This window comes from Vanacampus margaritifer, chromosome 11 (genome assembly GCF_051991255.1).
Source record: "Vanacampus margaritifer isolate UIUO_Vmar chromosome 11, RoL_Vmar_1.0, whole genome shotgun sequence".
NCBI lineage: Eukaryota > Metazoa > Chordata > Actinopteri > Syngnathiformes > Syngnathidae > Vanacampus > Vanacampus margaritifer.
The window spans coordinates 21,399,066-21,411,535 of record NC_135442.1 but is presented as its reverse complement, the minus strand read 5'-3'; the positions used below and the strand labels follow the sequence as shown (position 1 = coordinate 21,411,535).

The 12,470-nt window shown below is 38.3% G+C and overlaps 1 protein-coding gene across 3 annotated transcripts in view; it reads left to right on the top strand.

Moving 5' to 3' along the window:
• Positions 1-12,470, top strand: part of dpp10 (dipeptidyl peptidase like 10) — a 172,906-nt gene that overhangs the window by 152,834 nt on the left and 7,602 nt on the right. For all 3 annotated transcript variants that reach the window (XM_077580498.1, XM_077580499.1, XM_077580500.1), the window contains 11 exons: positions 2,815-2,912; positions 3,074-3,197; positions 3,676-3,714; positions 7,026-7,133; positions 7,414-7,505; positions 7,619-7,666; positions 7,981-8,102; positions 9,927-9,971; positions 10,519-10,617; positions 10,720-10,789; positions 12,015-12,209. In XM_077580498.1, coding sequence (XP_077436624.1) covers positions 2,815-2,912; positions 3,074-3,197; positions 3,676-3,714; positions 7,026-7,133; positions 7,414-7,505; positions 7,619-7,666; positions 7,981-8,102; positions 9,927-9,971; positions 10,519-10,617; positions 10,720-10,789; positions 12,015-12,209 — 1,040 coding nt within the window. The remainder of the gene's footprint in view (positions 1-2,814; positions 2,913-3,073; positions 3,198-3,675; positions 3,715-7,025; positions 7,134-7,413; positions 7,506-7,618; positions 7,667-7,980; positions 8,103-9,926; positions 9,972-10,518; positions 10,618-10,719; positions 10,790-12,014; positions 12,210-12,470) is intronic.

The window sequence follows — 12,470 nt, the reverse complement described above, 5'->3', positions numbered from 1 at the left end:
TAGAGCATCGAGCAGGAGATGAGAATGGAAGACAAAGGAAAAATGGCGGCCGGTCGCGAGGAGCTCACGCCCGAGCCGTTTTTTTCAAAGACCAAAAGCATCGCTGAAAGAGCACATTGTTGACGACGATGATCATCATCAATGATAAAGATAAGGGTGGTGACTCCGTGGTTGGGAAGCATTGACGCGGCAGTAGAAGATGTTAGATGGAGCTAGATGGAGGAGGGAACGGGCAATGGCGAGCGTTTGCAAGCAGCTCTACACTTACAAGACGAAAGGCATCGACCAACGCTAAAATAGTACATTGATGACGACGATGATCATCATCGATGATGATGAAGGTGAATCCGAGCTTGACGGCGAAATTGGAACCGCTGACGCGGCGGCTATGACGGTGTCGTAACGCGGAACACAACCGAGCACGCACAGGCGGACGTTCGATCGGACGACGGAGAGTGCCCCGAGTCCAATGCATATTCATCGGAGGAAGTGTGTACAGTCTGCTACTTGCTTTTTATTCCCCGGAAAAAAAGGCCGTCAAGATAGTGTAACGTTTGCACGCAAAACGGACCAATGCGAAAGTGAAAGTAAACTGTTGTGCGAGTCCTGGCGTCTCCTTGCACGCAGGAGAGCGTTACAAAAGGAAAAACTGTATTTGAAACATCCACATAATTGTAAGTAGTACCACAGTTGCACACATTTGTAAATAGTTTGCGAAATTGTTTTGTCAAATTGTTACACTGTTGAATGGAAATAAACGTATTTTGCAATCAAAAAACACTTTTTCATTGTTGGTGAAAGTGTTTTACAGAAGTAAAGCACTATTTAGGTGTTTGTGGCATCATTCATGGACAAAAAGAAGTGTACAATTCACTAGAGTGCATGAAATAACATAGTTTCACAAAAAGCTCTTTTTCTCCGTTTTTTGTTTCAAAACAGAGAATTTCGGTGAAAGTAACCATTTTCTATTGTTGATTACTGAAGAACGGAATAAGGTAGAAACAAACTTTTTTTCTGATGAAAGCTGAGAGTCCAATCTTTCATTTGGTAGTATGTGTGTTTCCATAGTCCAAACACAACATTTTATGTGGACCTTGAAAGATCACTCAAAATGCTTAAATCGGCTGGCAGTGGGGACAACCCGTTTCTGAAAACGTCTGGCAGTGAAAGAGTTAAGAACCAGGACAGAGACCAGCTCAAACTGGTTAAAAAAGAACTCAAACACATGCTTAAAAAAGCGAAAATGAAGCACAAAGAGACTATAGAACAACACTTTGCTGCTAACAACTCCAAGAAAATGTGGGACACCATGAGGAGGATCACCAATTTGACTCCTGCTCAAAAAGGTCTCAGCACCCTAAATGACCTCCAGAAGGCAAGGGAGCTGAATGACTTTTATTTAAGATTCGAAACCCAGGACTTCTCCTCTGAATGTGGGGAGGTCCTGAGGTCCATTTCAGTGAATGAGCAGGACTCAAGGCTGGTGATTCATCCCCATGATGTCCAATTTGCTTTTAGGTCTGTCTGCACAAAAAAGGCCTCAGGACCGGATGGGATATCTGCCCTTCTGCTAAAATTCTGTGCAGAGGAGCTCACAGCGGCATGGCAGCCCATCTTCCAGAGATCTGTGGACTCACACCATTCCCAGTCTCTGGAAAAAATCAGTAATCACCCCGGTTCCTAAAAAACAATGTCCTGTGGTCAATAATGACTTCAGGCCTGTGGCTCTAACTTCCATTGTCATGAAGTGTTTCGAGAGGCTGATGGTGACTCGGCTCAGGGGGGAGGTGGATGCACACTTAGACTCCCTTCAGTTTGCCTACAAGCGGGGTCGCGGCACTGACGATGCTATCAACAGCATCACACATCTGGTCAGCAAACACCTAGACGGCCGGAAAGCTTATGCACGTGTGTTGTTCGTTGACTTTAGCTCAGCATTCAACACAACACACCAGAGAACTTTATCATTAAGTTCTCTGATGACACAGCTATCGTCAGCTTGCTGCAGACCGGCGGCTGCCCACTGGACTATTTCTCAGAAATAGAGAAATTTGTCCAGTGGTGTGACCAGAATCATCTTGTGCTCAATGTGGGGAAGACAGAGGAGGTGATATTTGATCCAAAAACTGTTGGTGACCACAGGCCAGTCGTCATTAAAAGCAACCACATCAGCCAGGTGGGTTCATACAGGTATCTGGGAGTCCGACATCAACAATCGACAACACACTCAGCTGGAGGGTACATGTTGGAAGTCTCTGCTCCAAACTTCAACAGCGTCTCTACTTCCTACGCAGACTTAGGGTCTATGGAGTGGAGCAGAGGATCATGTTCTACCGGGCTGCATTGGAAAGTATCATCAGATACGGCATTGCGGCCTGGTACGGCAACCTGACTGTTCAGTCAAGATCACAGATTGCCGGTCTGGTGTGGACTGCCATGAAGATCATGGGGGTCAGGAATCATCCTTCCCTACAGATGCTTTATGAGCGGTCCGTCACCGGACTGGCACAGAAAAATGTTAATGACCCGACTCACATTCTGCATCATGAGCTCCAGCTACTGCCTTCCGGCAGGAGATTCAGGGCCCCCAGAACCAGGCTGAACCGCTACAAAAACTCATTTGAAACAAAACATTAAAAAAAAACATATAAATACGTTTTTGGGGGCAAATTAGTTAATATATGCAATTTCGCAAAAATAAAACAATCCTTTTAATGAATTTTGTTGAACTTGTTTAAGCTAATTCACTTTTTTCCTTTACTCTTTAGATTTGGAATCAAGTTTAATAACTTTTTTTCTGACTCCCACTTACAGGCTGGCCAACCCAATCCAGTGGTGAAACTTTTTGTTGTCAATCTTTACGGGCCGACACACACGCTGGAGCTCATGCCACCAGATAGCCTCAAACTACGGTGAGAAGGGCTTCATTTCTCTCGTAACAAGATAAAAAAATGTGTTTGATTGATTTGCTTAATAACACACTATTAACACTAATTGACTTTACAGAGTTATTTTTTATTGTCATAATTAATGTCCAGAGAACAAGAAGATATGATAATCTTTCTGCCCCTAGGGATCATTATGTGACCATGGTAAAATGGATCAGTAAGACTCATACGTGTGTTAGATGGCTGAACCGGGCTCAGAACATCTCCACTCTGACTGTGTGCGACACCACAACAGGAGCCTGTGTAACAGTAGGTGCACCCCACAAACCAACAAAGAGGGCTGATGGGACAAGACATAGCAAGTGTGTTTCATTTGACATGCATCCAGCGCAACTTATAATTTGGTGGCTAAAAGTAGACTAAACTTTACGCCAATTTCCCCAACACAGTAAACGAAACTCACCCTGGCACGAAAATGAAGATGTGCCAGTTTTGTTGATGTGCACTGTCTACTAAAATTGAGCACTGGGACTCAGCAGGCACCAGTTCCAGTTTAGTTTCCTTGATTTTGTATAATTTGTATAAACAAATAAATGAGTTGAACCGCAAAGACCCTCTGTCATGCCTGCTATTGTTTTTGGAATGAAATAAGGAGTGAGAATTTAATTCCCAGAGAAGATTAAACGAGGGCTTCACCATGTGATCAAATAATTTGTTGAAACAAAAGAAAACTCTTTTAAAAACAGAAAGAAAAACATAATCACATTTTACGTTGTGTCTTTTTCAGAGACATGAAGAAAATTCTGAGCTCTGGCTTTCCAAACAGGTAACTGTGTTTTTTTTCTTCCTGTTTTCTGTTTCTTTCTACTAAAAGTATATCAAATCGTTAGACCCTTTTAAGTCCCATCTTACAATTTTTTTTTTTCCAGTGAAAGTTTCACATCTCATTTCCTACAACTAACAATGCAAACGATGGCCATATATTATCTCTCACAATCAACTTTATTGCTGTAATAATCACAGTTGTGCACCTAATGAACATTTTTTTAATATGAAATGGAGATCTGTATTCTCCTACATGCATGATGCTGACAGCCTTGGATCAAAGTAATGTTTTCAACTGGTGATTGACAATAATGGGATATTTTCAATGAATCATGTCAGATTGATGTACAGAGATCCGAGTCAGGTGATTCGTTCTACTCAACTCAATATAAGATATCAAGCAATACTTTTATAAGTTATAACTAGTGTTGTTCCGATACCGTTTTTTGACCCCCGATTCTGATACCCAGCTTTGCAGTATTGGCCGATGCCGATACCATACCAATACCTACGTTTTTTTTTTTTTCTCAACATGAAAAAGCTGTTCTGCCATTGGTTCAGAACATTCAAGGGCCAATAGGATATCTTAGCTCGGCATGCAGTAAACATGTCACACATCAGTGAATGTCGTGCACAAGCAAGACACAAGATGCTGCATCTAAAGTCCTATATTAGCGTCAGAATGAATGGTATCGGCATGTTACTTGTTGGTACTCACCAATACCGATACCACTTGTTTAATGCAGTATCGATGCCTCTGCCAAAACTAGTATAGATATCGGAACAACACTAGTTATAACCCAGTGACAATTATAGTTAATAAAAATTGTCTTTACTGTCTGTTATACTGTAAGGATCTAAAAACAAACAAAGTGTCATTCGAGTGCTATTGCATAAAAAAATGTCATTACAAAATATAATGTAAATTCCAGACACAAACACAAATGTAGAAAGTATAAGTAAAGGAAAGGAAAGTATAGATATCTCTACATATCTCTCTATCTCTACATCTCTATCTATATATCGCTATATATATCTCTATCTCACTGTATCTCTTGCAATATATTTCTATATATCCCTATCTATCACAATTCCTCCCATGTTCCAAAACTATGCATAGTATTAAAAACATTGATTGAACAGAAAAGACCAAAATGACATGTACTGATACTGTTAATGAATATTACTGATATTTGGTTTATTTTGCTCTCATTAGCATATTTGGTATTGGAGTCATCTAAAAGTAGTAAAGTTACATGATACTTGGAACATTTTTAACAGGTAGCTAGTAACTGTACCAGAATATATTTTTAAAGGAACTAAGTAACCTTCCCAAATAAATCTGGGCAATAAATCAAATTAATTTGATTAATTTGTCATTTTAAAAGTCAAAGATTTAAAAATTTGCTATTTTGTGAAATTGAGGTGTGTATAAATAAATACACACTTCTTCCGGATTGCTAAAAGCTGTTGTTCTTTTAGGGTTACTCAATCCAAAATCAACTTTTATTTTACTGATGAACTGTATAAACGGGTGTCTACTAATGCTGTCTATTATTTTGACATTTTAGTGCATGTTTGTTGAAAGCTTGAATTTGGGGCAAAATGTGTGACGCCATCTTCAGGATAAACATTGGGATGAACACAATTTGTCTGTTTGTCCTCTCATTGGACGAGCAGAGACTACTGACGTCACTTTTTGAATCTGACGTAGTCACTGACGTAGTATAGACGGTGTTAGTGTGACGTCACGTTTGGATGCCGACCCATGCAGGAGGACAAGCCGCCAACACGAGTGAATGAGAAAACAATCAGTGTGACCAAGAAAATAGGTCAAACAGTTGATAAATCAGCGACCAATGCTATGGTGAACTCCTACGGATGCTCTAATCGCTCAACGAGAGATGAGATCATTCTTTCGGCTGTCAGCAGTGATTCTAAACCAGGCGGAAGACAGTGAGGAATTGAGTTAAAGACGCGCACGGTGGCTAGCGAACCTATGACGCAACTGCTTAGCACCCACAAAAAGTAGAAAGAGTATACGCTCAGATCATTTTATATCAGGTAGTTTTTCTCTTTTTCATATACAGTGAGTCATAACATTAATCTCGGATTGTAAATTCCAGGCAGACATGATGAATGTGCCACATTATATTTAGTGAAACAATCATTCATACTTTTTTTTGCATAAGAATGCAAGTAATTCTGAACAAAAAGTTAACGATTTAACACGATTATCACAACACTTTAACTCAGGCTTGTTCTCTGCTGAGGAATGTGTTGTAAACGTGCGGTCTCTTTATTAGCAGCTAGCAAGCTAAGAGAGCTTGAAGACTTCAATATACAGTAAAACGAGTATATCCGGACACCAACGATTTAATGAATGCCATTTTACACCATAAAAGTAGTGATTGACGTACTGTTTCAACCAAAAACATCCAACCTTAGGCCTCCACTTCCACCTTGCCCCCCAACCAACTCCATTTTTAGTAGGTAGCGGCACCAAACGGCTGGTTCCAATGAGTCGCAATAATGTAGTGTCCTATTCGGGATGTTTTTTGTGACACTTGACATATTTCCCAGCTTTTAATGAAAACGCTCACCGAAAATCAAGCTCTCTACATTATTTTGTTATGGGGGGCTTGTCCTCCAGGAGGCGGAGCGGTAGCTAAGCAATGACGTCAGCAAGAAGGGTCTATACAAGACCAATGGTCCTCCAGACAACTTCCCCTTTGAGCGTCGTTTTCGAATATTAGTGAGGGGTGGAGCATGAGTCTGTTATATCCGAATGTTATGGATAGGTGGTTTACAAGACATGTTTACAATAGTTACTAACTACTTCATTGTGGCATTTAAGCAAGTTATGCAGAAGCTATGAATAGCTTTCTTTGTTTTGGAGGGAAGGGGGCACAAACTAAGAATATTTACATTAAAACCAATTTAAAATCAGTATATTATTGTTGTCTGAACATTTTGCACATGATTTATTTGTTAATAAATCAAACCTTTAAATCACTATTTGTTAGGCTCCTTCCAGAGCACATGTTTACCCCCAACACATCCAGACTACAATGAATTTAAAATTTGGTTCTGGTGTTCCAAGTTTTTTTTTATTAGCATCAATTATTCATTTTGCCTGTGGATCAGCGAAGGTTGGAATCTGCCATTCCCTTTTAAAGACGACTATCAAAGTATCGCAATGGTGGTGTATTTGGTTTGCCTTCTCTATGTCAAATATATCAAGTAAGAACTTCAGATTTGGCTTGGGTTGTCCGTAAACACCGTGTTTCTTTGTTGTTGTGTTTTTAATAGAACCAAGAGCCAGTGTTCTCTAAAGATGGCAAAAGATTCTTCTTGACCGTTCCAGTGAAACAAGGGGGACGCGGAGAGTTTCATCACATCGCTATGTTTAACACTCAGGTGAAGTTTTATTTGTCTCAAAATTAAAAAAAACAAACAAACAAAAAACACTTAATATGCCTAAATAAAAAATCACGTTTAGTGTGCCATTCATATTTTCTTTACAACTAAATAAGCTCTAAATGTGACTTATATCTTATTTTATGGCACTATGATGTAGCATGTTTGCTTCTACCAGACAGTAGTGCATTCATATATCTGTGAATGATACTATACGTATTGTCACTAATAATTAATATACAAGTACAAATTGTCACACATCTTATTTTGCTCATTTTAGTTCAGAACAGATGAAAATGAAGTCCGACATTTAACATCAGGAAACTGGGAGGTGACGAAGATCCTTGGCTATGATGAAAACACTGATAATCTGTAAGTTTAACTGATGACTTGTGTTTCCGTGAAACAAATGTGATCACTGAAAAAAGTTAATAGTTTTTCTAAAAATATTACCGGAGCTCACTTTGTTTATCATCTTTTTCTAGTTATTTTCTCAGTACAGAGGGTTCTCCACGAAGGCGTCAACTTTACAGGTTTGTTTTTCATTTGTTTCCGATATGTCATTCTTGGTTTTATCCTGCCTTGTGGAGACAATGATGTGCAAAGATTAACCTTTGTCTATCATACAATGATAATGTTAACCATTTGCATTCCTTTTGAAAATATTGTGTAATTTTCAGTTCTGCTACAGCATATCTACTGTCAATATGTTTGATTGATATTCTCATTTATTTTATCATGGCTGCAAAGCACTGGATTAATTATCTTTAGCTGTATAGTATTCAGGGTTTTTGTGTGTTTTCATTCCATTTCATCCATTATCTTACCTATTTTCTCTCTCTTTTAGTGTGAAAACTGTAGGATTGTTCCCACGCTGGTGTTTAACATGCGAGCTAAATAAAGCACACTGTTTGTATTTTGATGCTGTTCTAAGCCCAACGCACCAGCACATTATCCTTCACTGTAAAGGTAGGTAATCACATCCTCTACTTGGGTCAATTTGACCCAACTTTGAGCCAATAAATGGGTCTTTTAGTGTAAAACAACTCATAAATATTGTTCAGATCCTTTACTTGGGTCCCCAAAAAGTGTGTCATTTTGTATAAAACAACCCAGAAAGTTGGGTCAAATTGACCCATAAAGTGGATCGGTTCATTTTTGATCCATAATTGGGTTATTTTTCCCAACTGTTTTTAGAGTAAACGATTCTACATGCTGTGTAATTGCCACAAAATAATCTAGGTTGTATTTTGTACATTTCTACAGAAGATTTCTTATTATTATTATTATTATTATTAATATTATTATTGTATGTTTATTTTCAATTTTTTTTTTTTTTTTTTTACTGAGGGGCCAATGGCACCCTATCAAGTAGTCCTAGTGAACCTCTTTAGACCTCACTGTTGGGTTTGTAAGGTTGTTACTTTGAAACATGTATCTAGTTTACAGATACAATTAAGACATAAAACAAACTGGATGATAATCTACCTGTTTATTCTCCTTTTTTTCCAAAAAAGTACCTGTATTTATAAAATAATAGATAAATAATTCAATTGTTTAGCAGAATTTAAAATGGAATCGGAATTATAAAAATCGTATCAATTCCCATCCCTATATGTCAACATATTGCAAGCAATACGTGGAAACATGTAATAGTTTATTTTCAAAATGATAGTTAAATGTTATCAATAATTTCAAACTTGTCATTAAAATTTTATATGTGCGCTACAACTTATTTCCTCTGGGACACAATAACCTGTGGCACCGCCGCGCCACAACCATGGCAGCCACATGTGACCTCAAGTGTCTCATTAGCAGATCAGATATGAACTGTAGATATCAGTGAGAATCTTGAACAGCGGAGCTCGAGCTCTGACATGATCCCTGAAAGTTTGACGAAGGTGGGCCTAAAGAAATGTGTATTTGGTTTTTAATCAATTTTGTGCTAAAGTTACATATGGAAGCATAGAATTAACAGGATGAATTAACTCCATGTTGTATTACTTGCAGATAATTATATTGTGTTCTGACTGACTCATTTAGTGGAGGATGATTCCTCATGTTGTTTTTGTGTATTCAATTTATTTTGGCAGATAAGAGTGCTTCATGCTTAGAAGCATTTGGCCTTTGGAGTATTGATTTATTGGACAATAAACAATGTTCCCTCTCCCTAAAGCAATAAATGCGGAGAAAGCTTGTTTTCAGTTGACCATTTCACAAAGCACCTGCTTTTTCATCAGGATAAACAAGCTTGTATAATTCCACTCATAAGATGCTTTTAATACCTTTAATGTTTTCATGCAAGTACGAACATAACAAATCAATTTCAGTGAGACACAAGTGGGCATTACAGTGCAAAGGTCAAAGCAAATACAACTTGCCAAAAGATAATGAGAAAAATTTAATGCTACAGTTTGTGCAAATAAACAGAGAAGATGAAATTGTCAAGGAGTGTTTTTTTCTTCTTCTTGCCAATAAAATTAATAGACTTAGGCCTTGTTCAGACCGCCAACCTCAAATCCGAATGCATCCCAGAGGATATTTGGACTCGTACTGGTAATTGTAGACCTCAACCATGTTTTCTCTCTTTCATCAACGAACAACATAACAAAACAAGTGGACTTTACTCAGTTTTCCCATAAGCTCAGTTTTCCCTTAAAAACAAAAAACAGTTTTTCAAGACAGACTAAAACACAAAGTTCCAGAAAATATGAAGAGAGTACTTTTACATTTGTTGAATAAGTTGTTCAAGAATTAATTACATTTGTGTCTTGTTGTATTTATTCATTTTAGGTCCTGGAACACCAATGGTGATCTTACACAGTCTCAATAGTTCAAGTAAGGGAATCTGTCCTTGTCATGATTTTGGAAGTGCTGCTTAAATAAGGGCTTCTTTAGAAGAAGTCATCCTGTTAACTTTGAAAAAGAGTTAAGCTCTATAAATACTTTCTGGGTGTAAATCAGTTAACGTTCTGGATGCATATCAGTTAACACTGTGCTGCAGAAAAGTCATTTGCTCAGGGTTATTTGGCTTTGCCTTCCACCCACAGCTGGGAACTAAACACTCCCTGGCGGTTTGATAATGACACATCTATTGATCTGGGGTTTTCCATCAGAAAATCTGTGGCTGAATTTCATTTGATTTAGTCCCCTCCCAAAAATATTTGGTTTGGAGAAATGGTAAGGCCACAGAGGTCACAATCTGTATATATTTTTTGTCATTGCTATAACTTTTAATCAAAAAATAGAAAAAAATAGGACTGCTTCATATATTCCAAATTGAATGCAGATACTCATTCAGCTGTGCAACCTCTTTATCCTCAGTTTATTTATTACATATTTACATGCCGTGAATGACTAGCCTCACATTTCTTTCCTTTTCCAGATTATTATATTCTTGAAAACAACTCCTTGCTGAAGGCAGCCTTGAACTACAAAATGATCCAGCTGACTGACTTCAGGACAGTTTCAATTGGCCATTTCGGTGAGAGAATAAAGGCCGCTATAAAGGCTCACATAGTGCATCAGGATAACTACTGAGAAACCCTCATACAGTATATTGGCTGCTCCTTTTCCCTTTGTATAGATTTACCTTTGAAAATCTCCTATCCGCCTGACTTCTCTGAATCTCGTCACTATGGGCTCCTCTTGGTCGTGTATGTATCTGACACAATGTGATGGTGATGTATTACTGACAAGCACCAATTATTATTAACATAATAACAGTAACAATAATATAATATGCCACTTGGAATTTCTTAATTAAATCCAGTACTTAAGTAAAACCTGCAATCCACAATGTAAACATCTTATCAAATACAAGTTAAGCCCTTTTCACACTGCACTCACTCAGTATGAAGAGTCATTTTAAATACTTACAATTACTAGATGCCAGCACATCCATATTTGGAAGTATTGATGTAGTAGCCTAACTTCATTGTTACATAAGAAGAAGAGCAAAAAATTCTGACTTGTGGGTACTTGGATAGTTTAATCGTGCCGCTACTTGTAAAAAAGTTTGGCAAAATAACACTACATCAGTCCGCCAGCTCCTCTCTAATAACGTTTTCCAGTTCAAGGCACCTCGCCATCACGGCAGAAGTCCTCTTGCCACACCGCCCAGCAACGCTCCATTCCTCGGTCCCTGCCCCTTACTACATACACAATGAATGGGTTTGACAATATCGCGCTGTGCCATGCTAAATGCAGTGTGAAAAGGGCTGTAATCATTTTAAGAAATATTTTAAGGACATTTCCTAAATTTTAAAGTGACAGTAGTGTTCCGCTGGTTGACTGTTTAATCAGTATGATCTTATGTATGCCTGTAAGCAGAACATTCTTAACTAATTTTCTCCCCAAAATTTATAAATATGTGCTAGTTTAAATATTACCATGCTCCTAAAGACATATTTATGCGTTTTTATGGGAGGATTTATGCTAGAGCATACATATGGCTTTAATGCAGCCTCAGAAATGAAGAGAATACTTGAAGCAATGGAATTTTTTACAAAAACGGCCAGCAGGTGCAGCAGAGTATAAGAGACCAGGGCCATGTTGCCAAGAGCTATTTTCCCCCACTGTTTTAAACAGATTTGTGAATACTGATGAAACTCAGCTATATTCTAATGCTAATTGTTGCAAAACAGAAACAGATTGACACTTACTTTTTAGACTCTAATCCTTTATTTTGGCAGGTTCCATGTTTTCTTAGCAATAGAACACAATATTCTGTGGACCTTGCAAAATCAGTTAAAATCCAGTAAAACAGCCGGAGTGAAGGGTGTTGCTTCAGTGAGAATGGCTGGGAGTGAATGAGTTAATGGTTTCTTCTTTAATGAAGTCAAATTAGTTTCAAAATGTCATTTTGTCTGCTTTCCACAGTGATGGCTTCCCTGGTGGTCAGGCCGTGAGTGACCGCTTTGCTCTCAGCTGGGACTCAGTGCTGGTCAGCTCAGACAATGTGATTGTGGCTCGTCTCGATGGGCGCGGTAGCGGCTTCCAGGGCCAGAGGGTCCTGCATGAGGTCCACCAGAGACTGGGCAGTGTAGATGTTCAGGACCAAATCGCAGCAGTGGAGTACGTTTTCCAATTTTGTACATCATCGCTGCTTTGTGAAAAACACTTATGTCCTTTTTTTTTTTTTTTTACATTTGTATGTTTTTGGGATGAAGCTGAACGAAGACATCCCAAAAACATAAAAATGTAAAAATAAATTAATAAATATAAAAAATGGACAGTAGCGACGATATTTATCTATTGGGTTAGTCCAAGCCAAAATAGGTGGCAGATACTTGCACAACAGACATGAGACAAAACAAAGTCACACACAAACAACTA